Raw genomic sequence first — 18,443 nt, 5'->3', positions numbered from 1 at the left:
AATGCTGCAGAGAAGCCGCAGCACGGGGGAAGGCCAAAGAATCGGTTGAGGGAAAGTCAACTTTAGGGGGCAAGCGCCATGATGCCAATTGTGTCAATGTGCACGACACTCAGTTTGCTCATTACCGCTCATTGCAGCCAGTAGCGCTATGTGGCAGAGCCATTGTACGGGAGATAGCCAAGAGCCATGCACTGCAGAGAAGTGAACTCGGTGCAGTATGGCAGTGAAAATGCTCAATCGCCAAATTAGCACACCCTTGCAAAAATTTTCTATGGGACCGATAGAGATTTTTATGCGATCAATAGGATTTCATCGTACCGATGGGCATTTCTACTGGGCCGATAACAAGTTATATCGTACCAATACAGACTTCTCTTGTACCATTAGGAACTTCTGTGGGACAAGCAGGAACTTCTATGGGACAAGTAGAAACTTCTATGGGAACAACACGAATGTTTTCTGGTCCGGAATACAAGTGCCTATTGGTCCTTCAATAGGATCAATAACAAGTTGTACTGGTTAAACTGAAAGCTTCATTGGTGAAATGGAATGCATTTCGGATCGAGAACTTTTAATGGTCGACTGGGAATACAGAACATAAAATCTATTAAGTGGGCATCTATCAGGTTAAACAGTATGCTTAGCGGAGAAATTAGAGTTGTTATATACTAAAGTTTTATGTTTTGAGCACAGGAAAATAATTTTTGCCGCAAATATACCCGATGGCAGGCACGCAGCCAGGATTTTGATTCGCCCATGACAAAATACTGTATGAAAGGGAGGGGGGAAAGGAGGCCCCACCAAATGAAATGTTTGGGAGGAGGGGGGGGGGGGGCCATGGTCCCCCCCCCCCCCCCCCCCCCGTGCAGATACGTGCGTGCCCGATGGGTTCCTCTCTGTCAAATAAACATTTTTTTAGCTATATAACTTGGGTTGGGCCATGTAGACACTATATAAATAAAACATTCAGTTAATAAAGTGAATATAAACTCTTTTTTTTCACGTGTTTTAGAATTTCCTGATTACGTGCTGTCCTCCTTCGTATTTTAAAACATGCGGCTGCCAGTAAAACATAAAGAAAAGACTATGGGGAACGGGAACATTGTGTGTGCACATAGTATGCACAAGATTCATGAATAATTATATATAGGCAAGCCACGAAATTCAGGTATCATCGGAACTCTGCAGTTTTAGCGGTGTATTCTGTCCTTTTGTTTTCCAGGATGTTTCAGTAACAGTAATAGCGTAAACGATTGCACCAACTGGATTATGTATTCACATTAGACTTTGCTCCGTTTTATTCAGTTTTACCTGGTTTCGGAGTGGAACATTCTCGTTTTTGTATAAATTTCGCTCCAGAACCGAGCAAATCAGAGTAAAACCGGGTCAAAAACAGAATAACACTGACTCAAAAATCCTATTATCATCTTTCACGATTGGTCCAAAGCTCTCAGACTTCCGACGTCGGGACTTTAAAACTTTGGCGGAGTTGGTGAAAAAGTGCGATACTTCAGGCTTCCATTTTGCCATGTGAACGTATCCTGTTTGAGCCCTAGCAGAGGCTACGCGCTCGTTCTGGGGCGGCAGATCACGTGCACATTCTATCGTGGGCATGCTTTTTATTAACAGAAAAGAAAAGCCGGTAGTGCCAAATAACATCCAATAATTATTAACACCATAGAAGTCATTAAAAAAAAAAGCACATAAAATGCGCGCGCGCACACACACACACGAAATAAGGATGACCTTCCCGAAATGATGATTGCACCTTGTTTCACGCACAGTAAGTGTCAGGCAGCGCTTTCCACTTTGTAGTTGAGCAAGGAAGTTCCTTTTTGAAAGGCATTTTACGCGCTTGTTGGCAGTTTGGGCCTTTAGTTTGGCTTCTGGCTTCCCAATGTTGTAGTCTTCCTTGATGCCGGGAAGAGTGTACACTCCAGCAATGAAGTTTTCGAGATTCAAAAGCCCTTCATTTTGCGTCCAATTAAAATGAAGGCCAGCCGAAACAGGGTACGTCAGACTCGTTACATTCGTCTTTGGCAGTAGCCTTTTCGGAAACTTGGACAGGAAATTGGTCTTAAAATCTCCCGTCACTTTCACAATTTTATCACTTGTGTCTTCACTAACTGGCCCAGTACTGTGACCGCTTCTTGTTTCATTGGTACTACTTAGTTCACGGGGAGTTTTTGTCTCACCGTGTTCCGAGACAACCGAGCTTACAGAAACTGCTGTCGGCGACGTCGGTTCTGGTCCCTGGCCTGTTGTAGCATTTTTCAGGACACAACTTCGTCTCAGGACTGTTGTCCTTGGCAAGCTGGGTATACTTAGTGGCTCCAAGTATATTTTTTTGTTTGGGTTCATGGTCGCACAGCGCGACACCCTACGTGTCTCAATTCCAAATTTTAAAATTCGCACCGACGTCGTCCCGCAGCAAATGCAATTTTCTAATTAAAATGACAAATAAAAATTACTCCGTTATAAGTTTAATATATATTCAGTATTTACATTTGACAATTAAGTAATACCATAATTTTTATAAACGTTTATTATTTTCTTAAGTGCATCAGTCACACTTGCGGGCTACACCACGTGACAATATAAAGTGAGCTGGAGTCAATAGAGTGAACAGTGGGGTCACCCGCATGCATAGCCCGCATGGCATATAAAACCAAAATAAGTTTTCAAAGTGCAATTTATGCAAATTTTTTGCTAAATTAAGGTCAATAAGTAAATTTTATAAGTATTTGTTTACTTCAGCAAACAAAAACAAGAGTTAAAATACGAAGTATTATAGTCACGTGATACATCCCCTGCGTCAGGAAGTGGCCCGACGTGATAAACCGAACGGTCCGGCCGGAGGACAAGGAAGCGTGGAAGAAGAACCGAAGCTGTCGAAGCAACGTTCGCGGGAAGTCTAACCGCTTGAAGCACGTTGCAGAGTCGAGACCAGTTGAGCGGCCGGAATTTTACGAACGATTATGCAAGCGTACGTCTTGAGGACGACCGTGAGCCACATATCATCTCAAATTTCTGCCCGTCAAGCCTTGCGACGAAACGGAATCGGACTTCTTCAAGGCGCTTATCCTAAAGTTGTTTGGTAAGTTCTAGTCTCCACACGCGTTGTGCCCAGTCTAGTGACCATCTCCTTTAAGTTAAAAATTGCAGCTTTAAGCACAATATGTGGGAGTAACTCTCGGCGCCGGTTGTTTCAGGATCGCAGAGGGACGCGGAAACCCAGCGACAGTAAGCGGGTGCTAGTACCTCCGACGAGATGAGTGACTGCCCGGGAGGGCTGGAGGAAGCTTGTGTGAGACAGGTAATTGTAATTTCATTTTCGCGCTTGCGAAGCAATTCATAAGACGTATTTTAAATTTGAGATTTTCTTTAGTTATGCCGTCACAAGTACAAGGAATTTCATTGATAGGGGTGCCGTGTGTTTGTTTTTATATGCCCAGAAACTAGGTAAAGGTTATGTGTTTAAACCATTTCGTCGTTTACTCTGAGACTGGGGGGTTTTTGAAGAGCAGAAGTAACAGAAAAAACATACAGGTCTCAAGACCTGTCTGTTTTTTCTGTTACTTCTGCTCTTCAAAAAAAAACCCAGTCTCAGGGTAAACGAGGAAATGGTTGACTTCCACCAGCTAGCCTGTACTTTGACTCTTTTCTCGTTAATGTGTTTTAACATTTTTTCTGTGCTGATAGGCTTAAGGTTAGAACGAATTATATCTGTCAAGGCGAGGCGCAGTCTGTGTCTATTTGGAGAAGAGGTATCTGTGTGCGTGCGTGCGTGCATGTTTGTTTGTTAGTTCATTGGGGAGAGAGAGGAGATGAAGAAGAGGAGGAGGGTGAGGGATCACGTCGAATCATTCAAATCGTTAACTCTGACAGTAATGAGGTAAGAAGGATACCTGCTAGTTACACCGGTTCGGTTTTGTGCCAAACTCAAATTGCGTTTTGCCGCGTAAATATTGCTACAATTTTTTTTTCATCAACAAAATTAATTTTGAGGCATGCCGTTGACAAATAGGACCCCTGTTTTCAATCCCAGTCCAGGCTATTCGCGACTCCAGCGATTTATAGATGGCGCGCTGCTCAGGCAAAATTGGAACGAAAGAAGGTCGTTTTCGTTGTTCAGCATGCGGACCATCACAAGTTCCTGCACTGCAGCATAAAATCGGTGTTACATTTGAATGCAAAGCGATTTTTCGACCCTAGAAACGTTCGTCTACTCAATGCGTAGGAAGGACCCGGTGGAATCATTAAAATAATTACTGGAAACAATGTTTGTTTCTATGCTGCCTACGAGAACCAAGCAGCGATAGCAGACGACAGAGTCGGGGCAACCTCCTCTCCTGAGCTTCTCGGCGCTGCCGCTACGCGGCGTCGATTTCGCTGGAGTCACGAATATTGCGCTTTTAAATTTCCTGTACATAGTGCTGCTTCAAAGATGAACTGAAGTTTATGTCTTCTATGTGTGCATTGGCAATGGCATGTGGCTCAACAAGACTTCACACACGAAAGTTCTCAAATAGAAGAGGGAATCAATGTTCATCCGGTAAGGTTTGGTAATTATCTCTGCCACAGATGGCCTCCTTGGCGAATTGTAACCGGCAGACCTTCAAACCGCACAAAGGCTAAGCAAAGCCACAACTGGATGCAGCAAGACTAAAAGCTTTATAATATACTGTAAGGACTATGGCTTTATAATAAGCCTTTTATAGCAAAACATACTGATCTGAAAAGCGTTGTTTGTGGTTATTTTAAAGTGGTATACGGAAACTTCGTCGTATTGTATTAATTCTGGTTCACTGCACAGTTGAAAGAATTGTCTTCGTTTGCTGCCAAAGAAATATAGCTTGCGATGAACTAAATCAAAGTTATGACTGCTGGTGTCCTGTACATATTCAGAACTTTTTTTTATTAAAATAATTGTAATCAAGTGTTTTTATGGGTTTTAGCACTGTGATTAAGATACGTCAATGTGTTTTCTAAGAAAGACTACTAATTTGCAGTTTGTATCTTCTCCTAAAATATTTTGTAGATCTGAGCATGTATTCATACCTGAATATGTGCCAGGCATTCCCCAGTATGTGTATAATTGTTTACTAGGCCTGTAAGCTTCCCCACTACATCATTGCCGCTATGTTAACGCTTCCCAGCTATTATTCGAGAGAGATAAGTGTTTCTCATGATCAATTAGGTTGAGATTGTTTAGCGTTAATGTTTTTGAGTCCCCCATTTTTAATTCCTGACAGAGCGCTTCAATGTCCGTTTATTTTTGGTTTGCCGCTATTTATCACCACAAGCAAAAACATCACGCCACTGGGATTAACCCGAAGCTCACCTCATGATTAACGACGCTGCCGTCCACTGTCTTAAGGTGGGCCTACGTTCATGGGTATTGTCTAGTGGTTCTGGAGTTGATGTTGCTGAGATAACCGAGACGCCGATTTCTACGATGGCCTCTGTCAGCATCATGGTCAATTACAGCTGGCCCGAACCAGGCCAATCAACGTGCTGGCCCGAACCAGGCCAATCAACGTGCTGGCCCGAGCCCGGCCCGGGCCCACAGTCAAAAGTCCGAGCCCATCCCAGGCCTGGGCTTTCGGGTAAGCCCAAGCCCGTGCCCAGTGGTATAATCTTTAATCCAATCGCCATATTGAGATAAAGACGTCAAAATTCCTCAGTTTAAATGTCGGAAGTGCCTCAATAAGAGCAGGTATAAATATTAGTAGCAAATTTAATGATAAAAAAACTGCGCCGACTTTACTCAACAAGATTAACAGTTTAATCAAGCGTTTCATCTCCCATGCGGGGAACATCATCAGTGAAACCTTCAAGCAGGAATGAGCGAAAAAACTTCAACAATCTTATTTAAGCAAGTCCGCGTAAACATCGGGGGAGGGGGCCGCGGTTGGAGTTGCAAGCTGATGAGTCACTTCAGATGAACCATGATTCCACCAACCTTCGTGGACCCCACCTTTGTTCACACGCCAGAGTGGACGCATTCTCAAAGTCGAAACTGTGACCCGTATTCCAACAATGGTCTACGAGTTCCGTCTTCGCTGTGTTTGTTTAGGCGAGTGCAGCGCTTCCAGCCTGTCTCCCCAATGTAGGATGTGTCACAGTCTAGACAGTTCACTTTATACACAACACCGCACTGGGACTCTGGGGGGGTGTAATATTTAGGTTTAGAAATGAAGTCACATAGTTTATGGTGGGGTTTGAAAGCTGTGCGGATATTCAAAGGGGCGAGGGCCCTGCAAATGGACTCAAAAGCACCTCTCAAATAGGGTATTGTTGCCTGCCCTGTCCTAAGTTGTCCATTATCCTGACTTCTTTGTCCCATCTGTTTGTGCGTGTTATCAATAAAACGTTTCGGATAATTCCGCTTCATCAGCAGGTCAACAATAACAGCATCCTCAGAAGCGCGCAAGCCGCCTCGGTGGCTCCGAGGCGAGAGCGCTGGCCTACGGATCCCCATGTGGCAGAGGCTTATTGCGGAGCAGGCGCCGTGTAACCGAGCTTTCGGTTGCACGTCAAAAGATCCCCAGGTAGTCCAAATTAATCCTCAGTCCTCCGCTGAGGCATGCCAGATGCCCGTCGTTGGTTTAGCACGTAAATCCCCCAAATTTGACTTTTTTCTCAGAAGCGCGCAATTGAGGATTAGAAGAAATGCGTTCGGACCGGTGTAGTAGGTTTTTTACGACAGCCCTTTTATGTTAGACAGAATGATGCGAGTTAAAGCTTAAGAGGTTGCCTGTATCACAGCTTTGCGGTACACTGTTGTATATAAGCGACCGGTACTATTTCGGAACACATTAACATACAGAAAAGGCTTTGCACCGTTCTGTTCAACTTCATGTGTGAATTGGATTGATGATTCAATGCTGTTTAAAGCTAAATGAAAGTCACAAAAGGGACATGGCAAAGGCCACGCATGCGACAAGAGCGAAGACGGAACTCGTAGACCATTGTTGGAATACGGGACACAGTTTCGACTTTGAGAATGCGTCCACTCTGGCGCGTGAACAAAGGTGGGGTCCAAGCAGGTTCGTAGAATCATGGTTCATCCGAAATGACTCATCAGCTTGTAACTCCAGCTGCGGCCCCCTCCTCAATGTGTATGCGTACTTGCTTAAATAGGACTGTTGAAGTTTCTTTCGCTCATTCCTGCTTCAAGGTTTCACCGACGATGTTTCCCACATGGGAGACGAAACATTTGATTAAATTGTTAATCTTCTTGAGTAAGTCGGTGCAGTTTTTTTTATCATTATGATTCCCGGCTTTTGGAATATTTTTGCAGCACATTTAATGAAGAAATTGATGCCGATAAACACCTGCCAAGGTTGACTAAAAATAAACAGAAACATACAATCAATAGTTATGATTGCACTAAGCGGTTGCTATGTGGATGTTTTTTTATGTTCGACAGCTCAGCAAAGTCTGTGGATCTGGTTATGCTTCCTGTACGAGACAGATCACGAAGCGGTTGCTGACTGACCAGTTGGGGCGAAAATTTTTGTGGGAAGGACGCAAGAGAAAGTTGACATTCAGGAACCTTCACCTTGCTGAGTGCATCATAAGTAAGTAATCTCTGGAACAGTAGTGCAGATCGCTTCACATGGAACCAGATTTATGGAATTGTTGGTGTCATACTTCTGTTGCTTTCTTTTATCAGATGCAGTGCAGAGCTGCAATAAATGTGAAGACTTCAAGGTAGAAACCATGGTCACGGATTAACTTCGCCACGCACCTGCCTGACATCAGTCATCTCAAATGGTAAGCTGGTCTTATTAAGCTGATGTTAGCACAAAAATCAAACTCTTCTAGAACAGTAAGTATGGTGTGCAATTTCTTCAAAGCATAATTTCTATATGAGAGTATTTGAATGCTTTAAATATTAAAGCCAGTGACACCTCTTTTGGTTTAATTTGAGAGCAAATACTACAGGTGTGAACAGTATTGAATAATTTTAAATAAAAAAAATTTTGTTTGGAGTGTTTCTCTAAGAGGAAAAATTTCATTATGTAATAGTACCTTATTATGGATTAAAGAGAATGCATAGACAACGAATGTAAAGAACACTGATATTTCATGTAAATCTAACAAACAAAAGTTGGCAATACAGTACACACATCCAGCATGAATGTGCTTTAAAAACAAGGCATAAAATACTTGTGATTTATTTACATCAGTTCCAATTCTTGCATATTTGAGTCACTTCACTTTGAACTTCACTGTTTTATTAGTTTTGTTTCAAAGAATGGTAAACCACTGCTCACATATCTTTAACGTAACATTTTTTCGTTGCTTTTCAGGAACATTCTGCACCACAGGAGATAGAGATGTGAACTGCCTTAAGTGGGCCTTGAATGTGCTGAGCTTTTTATTATGTTTATCAGACATTTTTTTTAAGCAAAGTATCCTGCATTGTTCAGTAAGTATACTTTATTTTGAAAACATCATGCTGTCTATGCAGCATTGTTCAATAATTATACTTTATTTTAAAAGCATCAAGCACAGCTCGTCTGTCTAACAGTAACAATAAAGAGTTAATGGTGATTTGTTTGGCACTGCAAATTTTTTTACAGAACGGATGTGCATGCCTGACAGGCTGGGCAGGAATTTAGTGCGCTACTCACGTTCAGAGTTACGCTGCAAGACTGCAGCGGCATCTTTTGCCATGCAGTCGGTGCTACAGCTCTCATAAAATTCTGGTGTCCTCGTCACTAGAGCATATGACTACTGAAGCCTTAGACTTCAGTAGTCAATTCCTCAGGGCCGTTCGTCATAGCTTATGACAATGTTTGTGTCCAGTATTTCAGTTCTCTCGCATGTGGCAAGGTCCACCTCACTAAAACGAGTCAGCATCAGTAGTATCGCCTTCCTTGTCAGTGTCGTCTGTACTGATCCTGTGGTAAAGCTTCTGAGCTTGATGGTGAAAAAAAAACTTCAATATAAAGAATGTCTGCTGCGGGCCTGATTGCTACATTATACATCTGTAATGCGCCATTTGGGTATACATTGAGAGCATGCACGGGCCATACAGCAAATCTGCCCTCTGAGCTCTTGTTTTGTAAAGAATTCGACTCTTATCCATTTAAATTTTTCTGTAGGACAGTTTACACGCTATATGCTAGCATAAAATGAAGGCTGCTTAGGCACTTCCTTGCCCTCCTGGCATAGGGCTGGTCCCTATACCAGGAAAGGTAATATTTCTGAGGTATGTACATGGTACATCCACAGGATCAGGCTGAACATCCTACAATGGTCCTGAATGTCCAGCTGCATCAACCAGATTGTGTTAGTGGTACGTTTTCTGGGAAACCATTTTGCACTGCACAGTAGATACTTTCAATGTTGGATGAATCGTAGCAGATATCCACTGGATATGTTAAATGTCCGAACAACACATCTTTCGGATGTTTAATAGACGGTTGCTGGTTGACTGGGTACCATCAAACCAATGTGCACCGGGGCACCTGTTGTCAATTACCGCTCATTGGTTTTCGCCCCCTAAACGCCAACAACCCAATGTGCACAGGGGTGCCTGTCGTCAATTGCCGCTTTTTGGTTTTCGCCCCATAAATACCATCAATCCAATGTGCACAGGGGCGCCTGTTGCCAATAGCCGCTCATTAGTTTTTGCCCCATAAATACCATCAACCCAATGTGCACAGGAGCACCTGTTGCCAATTGCTGCTCATTGGTTTTTGCCCCATAAATACCCTTAATGCAATGTGCACTGGGGTACCTGTTGCCAATTGCTGCTCATTGGTTTTTGTTTCATAAATGCAATCAGCCCAATGTGAATTCCCTAAAGGATTACCAATTCAGCCCAATGTGAATTCCCTAAAGGATTACCAATTGGTGCACATAGGTTTTTGTTTCATAAATGCATATTGCTCAATGTGTCTGGACCTACAGTTGCACATTGGTTCAATGTGAATTTTGGCCTCATTTCACATCGCCCATTTCCAGCAGGGTACACCGTCCCCGTACACGGCAAAGACGTCGACATGGTACTCATCGGGCTTCACCTAACCGAGGAGCGACGAAGGGTCATGAACGTCGGCGCCCAAGCGATCGGCATGTACGTGGGCTTCTACAGTGCCCGAGGGACCTTCGGCCAGAGGCTCATGCTGTGCTTTGACCTGCAGTTCGGTTGCGTTGCCTTTGCCACTTTCGTGTGCGCTTTCGCATTCGTCATTGTGAACATCCTCCGGGGAAAGCTATCGGGGCGTTCCACGGACGTTTCCAACACGGCCTTCTTCCTTTACGGCTCTTTTTTTGGAAGATGCACGGGCTATTCATTCTTCGCGGAAAGCTCAGTCATTAGATTTCTTTCCGTACTTTGGCTTGCTGGCATGTTCTTTCTGGGCAATTACTTCCTGTCGGCGATAACTTCCGAAAGCAGCGTGCCGATCCTCAAGAGAGCCTTCGAAACGACGGAAGACGTCGCAAAGTTTGTCAGTTCTGGTAGGGTGATGCCTTGTCTAAGGAAAAATTATTACCCGCAGAGATTTGTGGCGTCGTCGAAGGACGGCGTACTTCGCACGATACACGAGCTTCTGCAAGGTTGCGGCGATTCCTGCTTGGCTGTCGACGGGTGGAAGTTCTGCATGGACAAGGCGCGACGAGGCACGCACTTTTTCCTGGACGCCTACTCCGAGTCCGAGCGGATTCATGAGCCCGGAGTGTCCCTCGGAAAAGATTTCTTTTTTCACGTCACCGGATGTTTTCCAGTCGCAAAATCAGTTCCCTTTGCTCGGGAATATCGTCAGCTTACCACGGCAATTCTAGAGGGTGGACTCTACGAACGACCGTTGAGGTCGAAACTCGTGCACGTAAATGAGACAGAGGCCTTCGATCACGACCCGTTCCAGTATTACATGCTCCTTTATTTGGGCGGTTGCTCAATCAGCGCCTTTTCGCTGGTAATTGAGTGCATTGTCAGAGCACGCTCACGAGCCAGGAGGGTAAGCGTCAAGCAGAACCGCAAAGTTTCCGTTCGTATACGCTGAGGGCCTTCGATCCGAGGTTTGAGCACATTTGGTAAGAGGGATGTCCACAGAAATCGGCGACAAAAATAATAAGGTTCGCAGCGGGGTGACTTGAAATCATTGTGTAGCGTTAGATCTATGTTCTTAGTTATCATTAAGTTTCGTCAACAAGCCTAACAAAAAAAAAAAAAAAAGAAGTTTGGTGTGCGTTTTGCTTCGGCCTGCTTTCGTAACGGTGTGTGACAAAAGCGAAGGTATACCACAAGAGGCCCGTAACATCGCATCTGAAGCTCAGGAAGGTGAATTTCAGAACCATAAATCTGCTGTCACACTCGTAATACGTCATACAAAAGACAGGCTGCGGCCACTGTCTGAGTGATTTTTTTTTCTGCGTGTCGGTCATGCCACACTCTCTAAAAAAATCAGTTCGAAAAAGAGCTTTTTGGAGTCCTTCGGTTTGTCCATATTTTGCACCCTAAAAGGTTCTTTTAAGCACCCTATAAAAAAGTTCTCCATGAAGAACCTTTAGGGAGTTCTTTTAAGTTCTCTTTTCAATGAAACAGGTCTTCGTGAGGAACTTTTAAAAAGTTCTTTTCAGCCCTTCTCTCGCTAAGACAGTTCTTGGTGAAGAACCGTTTAACAGTTCTTTTAAGTTCTCTTTTCAATGGAACAGTTTTTCGTGCGGAACGTTTATAAGGTTTTTCCAGCCCTTTTGTCGCTGAAACAGTTCTTTTTAGTTCTCTCTCGGATGAAATGATTTTTCATCAAGTACCTCTAGAAGGTTCTTATAAGCTATTTTTTAAATAACCAGTCAATAATATGAACAACCTTTATTGAGTTATTTTAGGGTCTAAGGAAATAAGTTCTAAATAACCTTTCAAGGGAACTTTTATGTTGGGTGTGCGAATACCCCCTCGGTTCAAAAAGAGCAGCGATATTTCTAGGTTCAACACTGCAATGAAAGTCATTGTGTATAGTGGACTTGTTGAATCTAGAAATATCGCTGCGCTATTTGAACCGAGGGGTATTCGCACATCCCCACAGTAAAGTTCCCTTGAAAGGTTATTTAGAACTGTTATTTCCTTAGACCCTAAAAGAACTCAATAAAGGTTTTTCATGATTAACTGGTCAATTGAAAGAGCTTATAAGAAGCTTCCAAAGGTAGATGATAAAAAACCGTTCCATCCGAGAGAGAACTAAAAAAAACTACAAATGATTCCATTTCAACCACTAGTCGCTCACCCCTAACTTTTAAGTTACTTTTTACCGAGAGAGCTTTCTATTATGAACCTTTTCAGTGAAAGATTTTTTGCAAAGACCACTTTGGAGTTAACTTGAATAACTTAATCGCAAAAAGCGACTTGGGCAGCAATTTTAGGTGTACAGATAGCTCTTTTGTAAACCGCTCTTTATCGACTGTCTCGAACTGTTTAACGGGGCAATATACATCACCTAGACGTTTTGTAAACGTCAGACGTGCAAAACAGGCTTTGAACGACAAGGCTCCTTTTCTGGGGCACTACATCTACTGCAGAACCATGGCTTAGATGGGTATTCAAGTATAAGTTCATCGTTGATACTTTTGTCAAGACCAAGTATGAGGTATAGGGAATAGAGGTAGGAGAAACAAAAGAGATGCCCTGCAATGTCCAACCTGTCAATGGTAAAATGAAGACAAGATAGAGCGGTTCACAAAAAAAAAAAAAACATACTGACGTTTATTGAACATGACCAGATCGAAACTTACCACATGAGTAGAATTCTTCTCTGCCTAAAATATATATCAAATAAAACACGGCCTAGTGGAACGTCATACTTCAGATTCATTACACATACTGAAAAACTTTTTAATGAACTTTTCCTGGAACTCTGAAGGCTTTCAAAGAGTGTGCAGTGAATGTGCAAAATGTAACTCCGAGAACTTTCAAACAGTCTGCAATGACTGTGTGCAAAATGTAACGGAAACAAAGCTATTCATTCAACCAAAATTCTCGAGGACTGGGGTAGGGAGATTCCTAAGGATCTAGGACCTCCTCTCAAAGCAGAATTTTTTTTTTAGTCTTTGAAACCTATAATTTGTTGCCAATTAGCCACTTTTTAGTACCTCTCATATATCTATAAGCAAATGAACACAAAAACCTAATTTTTCAAGATGGCCACCGTCAGACCCTGGAGGATGAAAAAATAAGATGTTTACCGAGAGCTTCTTTCTCAAGTACAATTTGGAGGGGAGGCAGTTTTTGCTTTATAAACCTGCCTCGGTAAAAAGTTATTTGAGAAATTCTCACAGCTTAAACTGTGGGAATAGTGCACACAAGAAAAAACACTGAAGAATGAACAGCAAACAGCGCTAATCTTGCAAAGAAAAATGTATCATCAAGTCAGTGGAATATATACGCCAGCAAACAATACATAGAAATAAAATATACAGAAAAACCTCATGAATCACTTTCAGGCATTTCTGAAATTGGTCAGTTTTAACCTTAAGAAAAGAGTTGCACCTTGCAGCTTGGCACTCCCTGGACAGGTTTCTTCAAACCCCTTCAGTTGTCGAAATTAGTCAGAAGAAGGGTGAAACATCATTATCCGCTGAAGTAGGCCATCCGTTACCTGTTTTATTTTTGCTTGTACACTTGAAATGCTGCTGGTATCCTTCAAGAGATCCAGCTCCTGTTGTAGCTGGAAGGTAAATTTTTCTCGGTTTGGTTAACAGAGCAAGGCGTTATTATTTAATTAAGGCCAATCAGCATTAAAGTTACACCCTACTGTGGAAAATATTACAACTGTTAGTTTAAAAGCCCATCAAGCTATAGCTTTGATGATATCAAATATATTCAACTGCTTGTGAATCCCCTAGAGGACTTCTATGAGACACTGAAATTTTGACCTTGAGAAAATGGAGACAACGTTCTAGATGTCTGATTTCATATGTGGAACATTAGCGAGCTCAGATCCATTATTTGACCACTAACAAAAGAAAACAAAAACTGACTTGGAAAAACTTCAAAACCCTTTCTTGTTGACGTATGCTTTATGGATAAAAATGCTATCTTGGAGACGAGGTGGACGAGGCAACCCCTTAGGTGTGGAAGCAGGAAAAAGGGAATTGCGGCAAAACAAGAATTCTGGCCCCTTCCTTCTCATGATGCCCTCTCCAACCACACACTGCGAGGGCGCATGGCACAAACAGGTGTTAAACCCAGACGAAGAGCACAACGGCACTGCAAGTAGTCAGCTGCAAACCAGGTTGTTAGCTGAATTTAGACAGTGCTTAAGTTTCTTGGTACCCTTTTTAGGTTAGGCAAACCTTTTTAGGTTAGGCAAACCAGACAAAACTGATGCACCATTCAGACTGTCTATTGCTTTGAAAGTTTAGTGGAAAAGGCGTCGAAATTACCACTTCGGGAATGCAGAGGGCCGGGTGCAGCTGAATAACATCAGTGGTGGTCTTGCCAGCGATGTCTACCCTCCTTGCCTGTGACGTCTGTGCCATCATTTGAAGTAAGAGCTTCACATCTGGTGCAGCCTTGGAGCATTCAGCAGCCATAATCTCTACGTGGTCTGCACAGTTGTCGGTACCTTCTCCTACGTCATGATGTGGAACCTGAAAAAAAAAAGGTTAGTGCCATGCACACAATATAAGATTTGAAAAACAAAGTTGTGTACCAGACGAACTCCAGCAAGCCTTATTTTATGTTATGTAAAAAGTTGTAATTTAAACAGTGGGTGCACGGGTCCAAATACAAGGTGATACAAGGAGATGCCAGGCTATTTAAATCGACCGCAAAATTCGGTTTCTTAAGCTATTGCGCAACGACTTTGTGCAGCGTTGCCACCAGATGGTGCTTTTTTTTTTCTTTCTTTTTTTTTGTAAAATTTGCAAAGAGCGAACTTACCCGAGGAAAAAGGAAAGAAAGAAAAAGGCTTAGCTCCTATGGAAACGCAGCGACGCCACCGTTCTTCAAACAACACGGCGCCGTTTCGCACGGGAGACAAGAGATGGCGCAACGAACGCCGCCAACGAACGAGCATACGGCGCCGAAAGCCAGCGTCTTTAGCAGACAATCTTTTCGACTTAAAAGCGGCGCGCGTTCCGCAGGCGGCGACAGTCGCAGAAACAAAAACAGGTGCGGTAACAACAAGGAACTGCAGTTCCTTGTCTGCTAAATACGCCGGCTCTCGGCGTGGTCTGCTCGTTCGTTGGCGGCAGTTGGCGTCGCGACCGCTTGCACCATCTCTTGTCTCGCGTGCGAAACGGCGCCGTGTTGTTTGCAGACCGGTGGCGTCGCTGCGTTTCCATAGGAGCTAAGCCTTTTTCTTTCTTTACTTCTTCCTCAGGTAAATTCGCTCTTTGAAAATTTTACAAAAAAAAAAAAAAAAAATTCACCATCTGTGGGCAACGCTGCACAAAGTCGTAGCGCGATAGGTTAAGAAACCGAAATTTCCGGTCGATTTAAAGAGCCTGGCGTCTCCTTGTATCACCCTGTAGATCAAGTTATATGCACTCTATATTTTAGCCATAATAAGGCAGTTCAATGCAACAAAAGAGATTTAACCGAGAGACAACCAGAGAGTATTTGATATATCTGACAAGCCATGCAACTGTGACTTTTACAGATTACATTTACAGCAATGTGATTCGTTCGAGTCACTTTGGAGTACCTGTTGCAGTAGTCAAAAGTCCATTTAGGAGTAGTCAAAAGTACGTTTAGGAGCAGCTAAAAGATGTATTGGCATTTAAGCAAAAACTTCGTCTTTATTCTTTCCACTGTGAATATTATCATACGGTTAATGTATTGGCATGCTCAACTAAAACACTATATCTACTTTGCCCTCCCACTCCTGTGCAACTTTTTGTTAACATCAATTGCTTGACAAGTTTGATTCTCTCGAACAAAGCACTATCTGCTTAGTTGCACATAGAAGCACCAGACATGGCAACAACAGTCTGAGTGATGATGGATAGTATGAACTGCTGTGAATGGTTGTTTTATGTACGGAATCAAAAGTAAAGCAAACAGCACGTACCACTAAAATAAAGTAATGTAAAAATAGAAACATTTTAAGTACTCAAAGTGATGTTTTGTTACAGTTCTAAAGGTTATAATAAAACAAAGATTTCGTCATTTGATTGTGAATATCAATGTCGTATATTTAAGACTTCATAACAAGAATCTGCATGCGAACAATAAATATGCCTTTTAAAAACAATCAAGCCGAATTTGGTAAGGTCATTCCCAATCTTCTAACCATTCCTCTGGACGAGCAACTCAAAGCTGTATAAAGATTCCTCTCATTTTGGCAAAATGTAACAGGCATATGGTGCAGCAATTACATAACTACATTTAGCTGAATAACTATTTAAGAACACTTCCCGCTTCCAGGTTAGTTTTAGTTCTTTTAATTGTATCAGAACCAGGTTATAACAAACTTACCATGGTCCTTTTGTATTTTTGAATACCGTCACTGCGTTGGCGTTCTTCCTTTCGCTTTCGCCCACCACCTTTGCCATAGTTTTCCTTGTTTTGCTGAACTTCTGGCAGATGCATAAAAAGCAACCTTTCTCTTTAGAGCGCGGCTCTTAGGCCCGTTTCCGGCTTGAGCGGCGTCGGCGTCGCCGTCGGCGTAACCGCGCGGTGCATTATGGGTAAATTTCCCCGCTAAATCTAGCGGAAAAATTTTCCCGCTAAATCTAGCGGAAAAATTTCCCCGCTAAATTTAGCGGAAATATTTTCCCGCTAAATCTGGCGGAAAAATTTCCCCGCTAAATCTAGCGGAAATATTTTCCAGCTAAATCTAGTGGAAAAATTTCCCCGCTAAATCTAGCGGAAAAATTTCCCCCGCTAAATTTAACGGAAAAATTTCGCGGCTAAGTCTAGCGCAAAATTTCCCCGCTAGATTTAGCGGAAGAATTTCCCCGCTAAATCTCTCTGGGGGTCACGTGACCCCTTCCCCCTCAAGGTCACGTGACCCCCACGTGATTTTGGAGAGGGGGTCACGCGACCCCATCAAGGTCACGTGACCTCAGGGGGGGGGGTCAAGTGACTTTTGTGGCCTTGGCTCCTCCTCCTCAAGAGCTGCGCTCTAATTCGGTGTTACAGGGAGTTGTAAACGGCTTTCATTTTTTCATTTTGTTAATAAGGCTGTGTCGCAGTGAATCCTACAGTGAGACTGATGAGTAGCAAGCCTGTCACAATGCAGATATTGAACTTCGATACAAGTATTTCAATTGTCAGAATGAAAACAAGTTCTTTTAAATCTTACGCAGCGTCCAGTGGAGTCGGCCAGGAAGAAGTATGCCGCTTGGAGGGCACGCATGACATCATCTAGCTAAGGCCGACTTGGCGTTCTGGAAAGAAAGAAAAGACCAAATGTTAGCCTTTATTTTTTTATATATAAGTGAGGACTTCAGATGCTGCTGCTTTCGGAGTTTTGCTCAGAATGTCGTCTGCCAACGCAGCGACCAACTTTGTTCATACTTCATTTCGCTGTGGTTGAAGGAACAATTCACTCTTTTCACACAGCCTCTGTAACAGTAGCGGGGGAAATTTTGGGAGAGTATAGCTCTGTGGCCATACATTCCTTACAACCTCTGTAGACCAAACTGAGGCTGCTGTGTTACTAGCGCGAGGCACATTGGAGGGTCCAGGCAAGCTGAAAGATAACAATGTAATTAGTGCAACTTGCATTTCACAAATGGAACGCAAATTTCCAATTAGGTAGTGTGCCCTATCTTTCTTTTATGTCTCCTTTTAGCTGTTCAATCAGTTTTTGCAGTTTGACTCGCACTTTTATAGCAGGGAGCAACTGCTCAATCATCCTCACTGACAAGTTTAGAAACGTCTTCAACCTCTTCTGCATAAAAGGAGATAAAATATTGCACATACAGTATATATCATACATATATGTTATATATGTTAATGATAGAAGTGATACCACATTTTTTTACCCTTTTATTCTGATAGTGTACACAAATATAGTATAAAGAGAGTGAAGACGGGGGGGGGGGGGGGGGGGGGGGGGACAACCATAAAGCAGTGGCATGCACCACCCCCACACTGCTTCCATTTTCTGGTTTCGCAGATCCTCCCTCGACATGTTTACGTTTCATGTGCTTCCTGAAGCTCTCAAATGCAATAAAAGATCGTCCAGACGAAGAGCACTCATCCAACTTGCAAACAGAATTAAAGTCCGGGTCACCATGAGCTATCTGGACATGATTTATCAGATGACTCCCGATGTGGTAGCACTGCGAAAACGTTTTGAACACTCGTATCCGCTCATGCTGAAATCGCACAAACGACGACAAATCTCACCAATCGCCGAAAGACCCGGAAGCACTTCCTCGCTCACAAAACATGTCCAAATATCCACACTGCACTACAAGTTTCATAAAAAATATTCGCGTGCACATGGAAGTATGGAAGGATAGCGCCA

At 43.0% G+C, this 18,443-nt stretch overlaps 1 protein-coding gene and 1 long non-coding RNA gene across 2 annotated transcripts; one reads left to right on the top strand and one right to left on the bottom strand.

The window, feature by feature from the left end:
- The first annotated feature begins 3,226 nt into the window (after nt 1-3,226).
- Nucleotides 3,227-8,363, top strand: LOC121836768. The gene is made up of 5 exons (XR_006077990.1): nt 3,227-3,316; nt 5,491-5,609; nt 7,436-7,586; nt 7,682-7,782; nt 8,322-8,363. It is a non-coding gene; the product is annotated as an uncharacterized LOC121836768 (long non-coding RNA).
- A 4,782-nt stretch (nt 8,364-13,145) lies between these two features.
- On the bottom strand, nt 13,146-17,354 carry LOC115326712. The gene is made up of 4 exons (XM_040500015.2): nt 17,271-17,354; nt 14,404-14,610; nt 13,617-13,685; nt 13,146-13,175 (listed from the first exon to the last, which is right to left on the bottom strand). Exons 1-4 carry the CDS (start codon nt 17,322-17,324, stop codon nt 13,146-13,148), a joined length of 360 nt encoding a protein of 119 aa, XP_040355949.2. The 5' UTR covers nt 17,325-17,354.
- Between the last annotated feature and the right edge of the window lie 1,089 nt (nt 17,355-18,443).

This window comes from Ixodes scapularis, unplaced genomic scaffold, assembly GCF_016920785.2.
Source record: "Ixodes scapularis isolate PalLabHiFi unplaced genomic scaffold, ASM1692078v2 PGA_scaffold2__306_contigs__length_199485367, whole genome shotgun sequence".
Taxonomy (NCBI): Eukaryota; Metazoa; Arthropoda; class Arachnida; order Ixodida; family Ixodidae; genus Ixodes; species Ixodes scapularis.
This window is presented reverse-complemented; position numbering and strand designations above follow the sequence as displayed.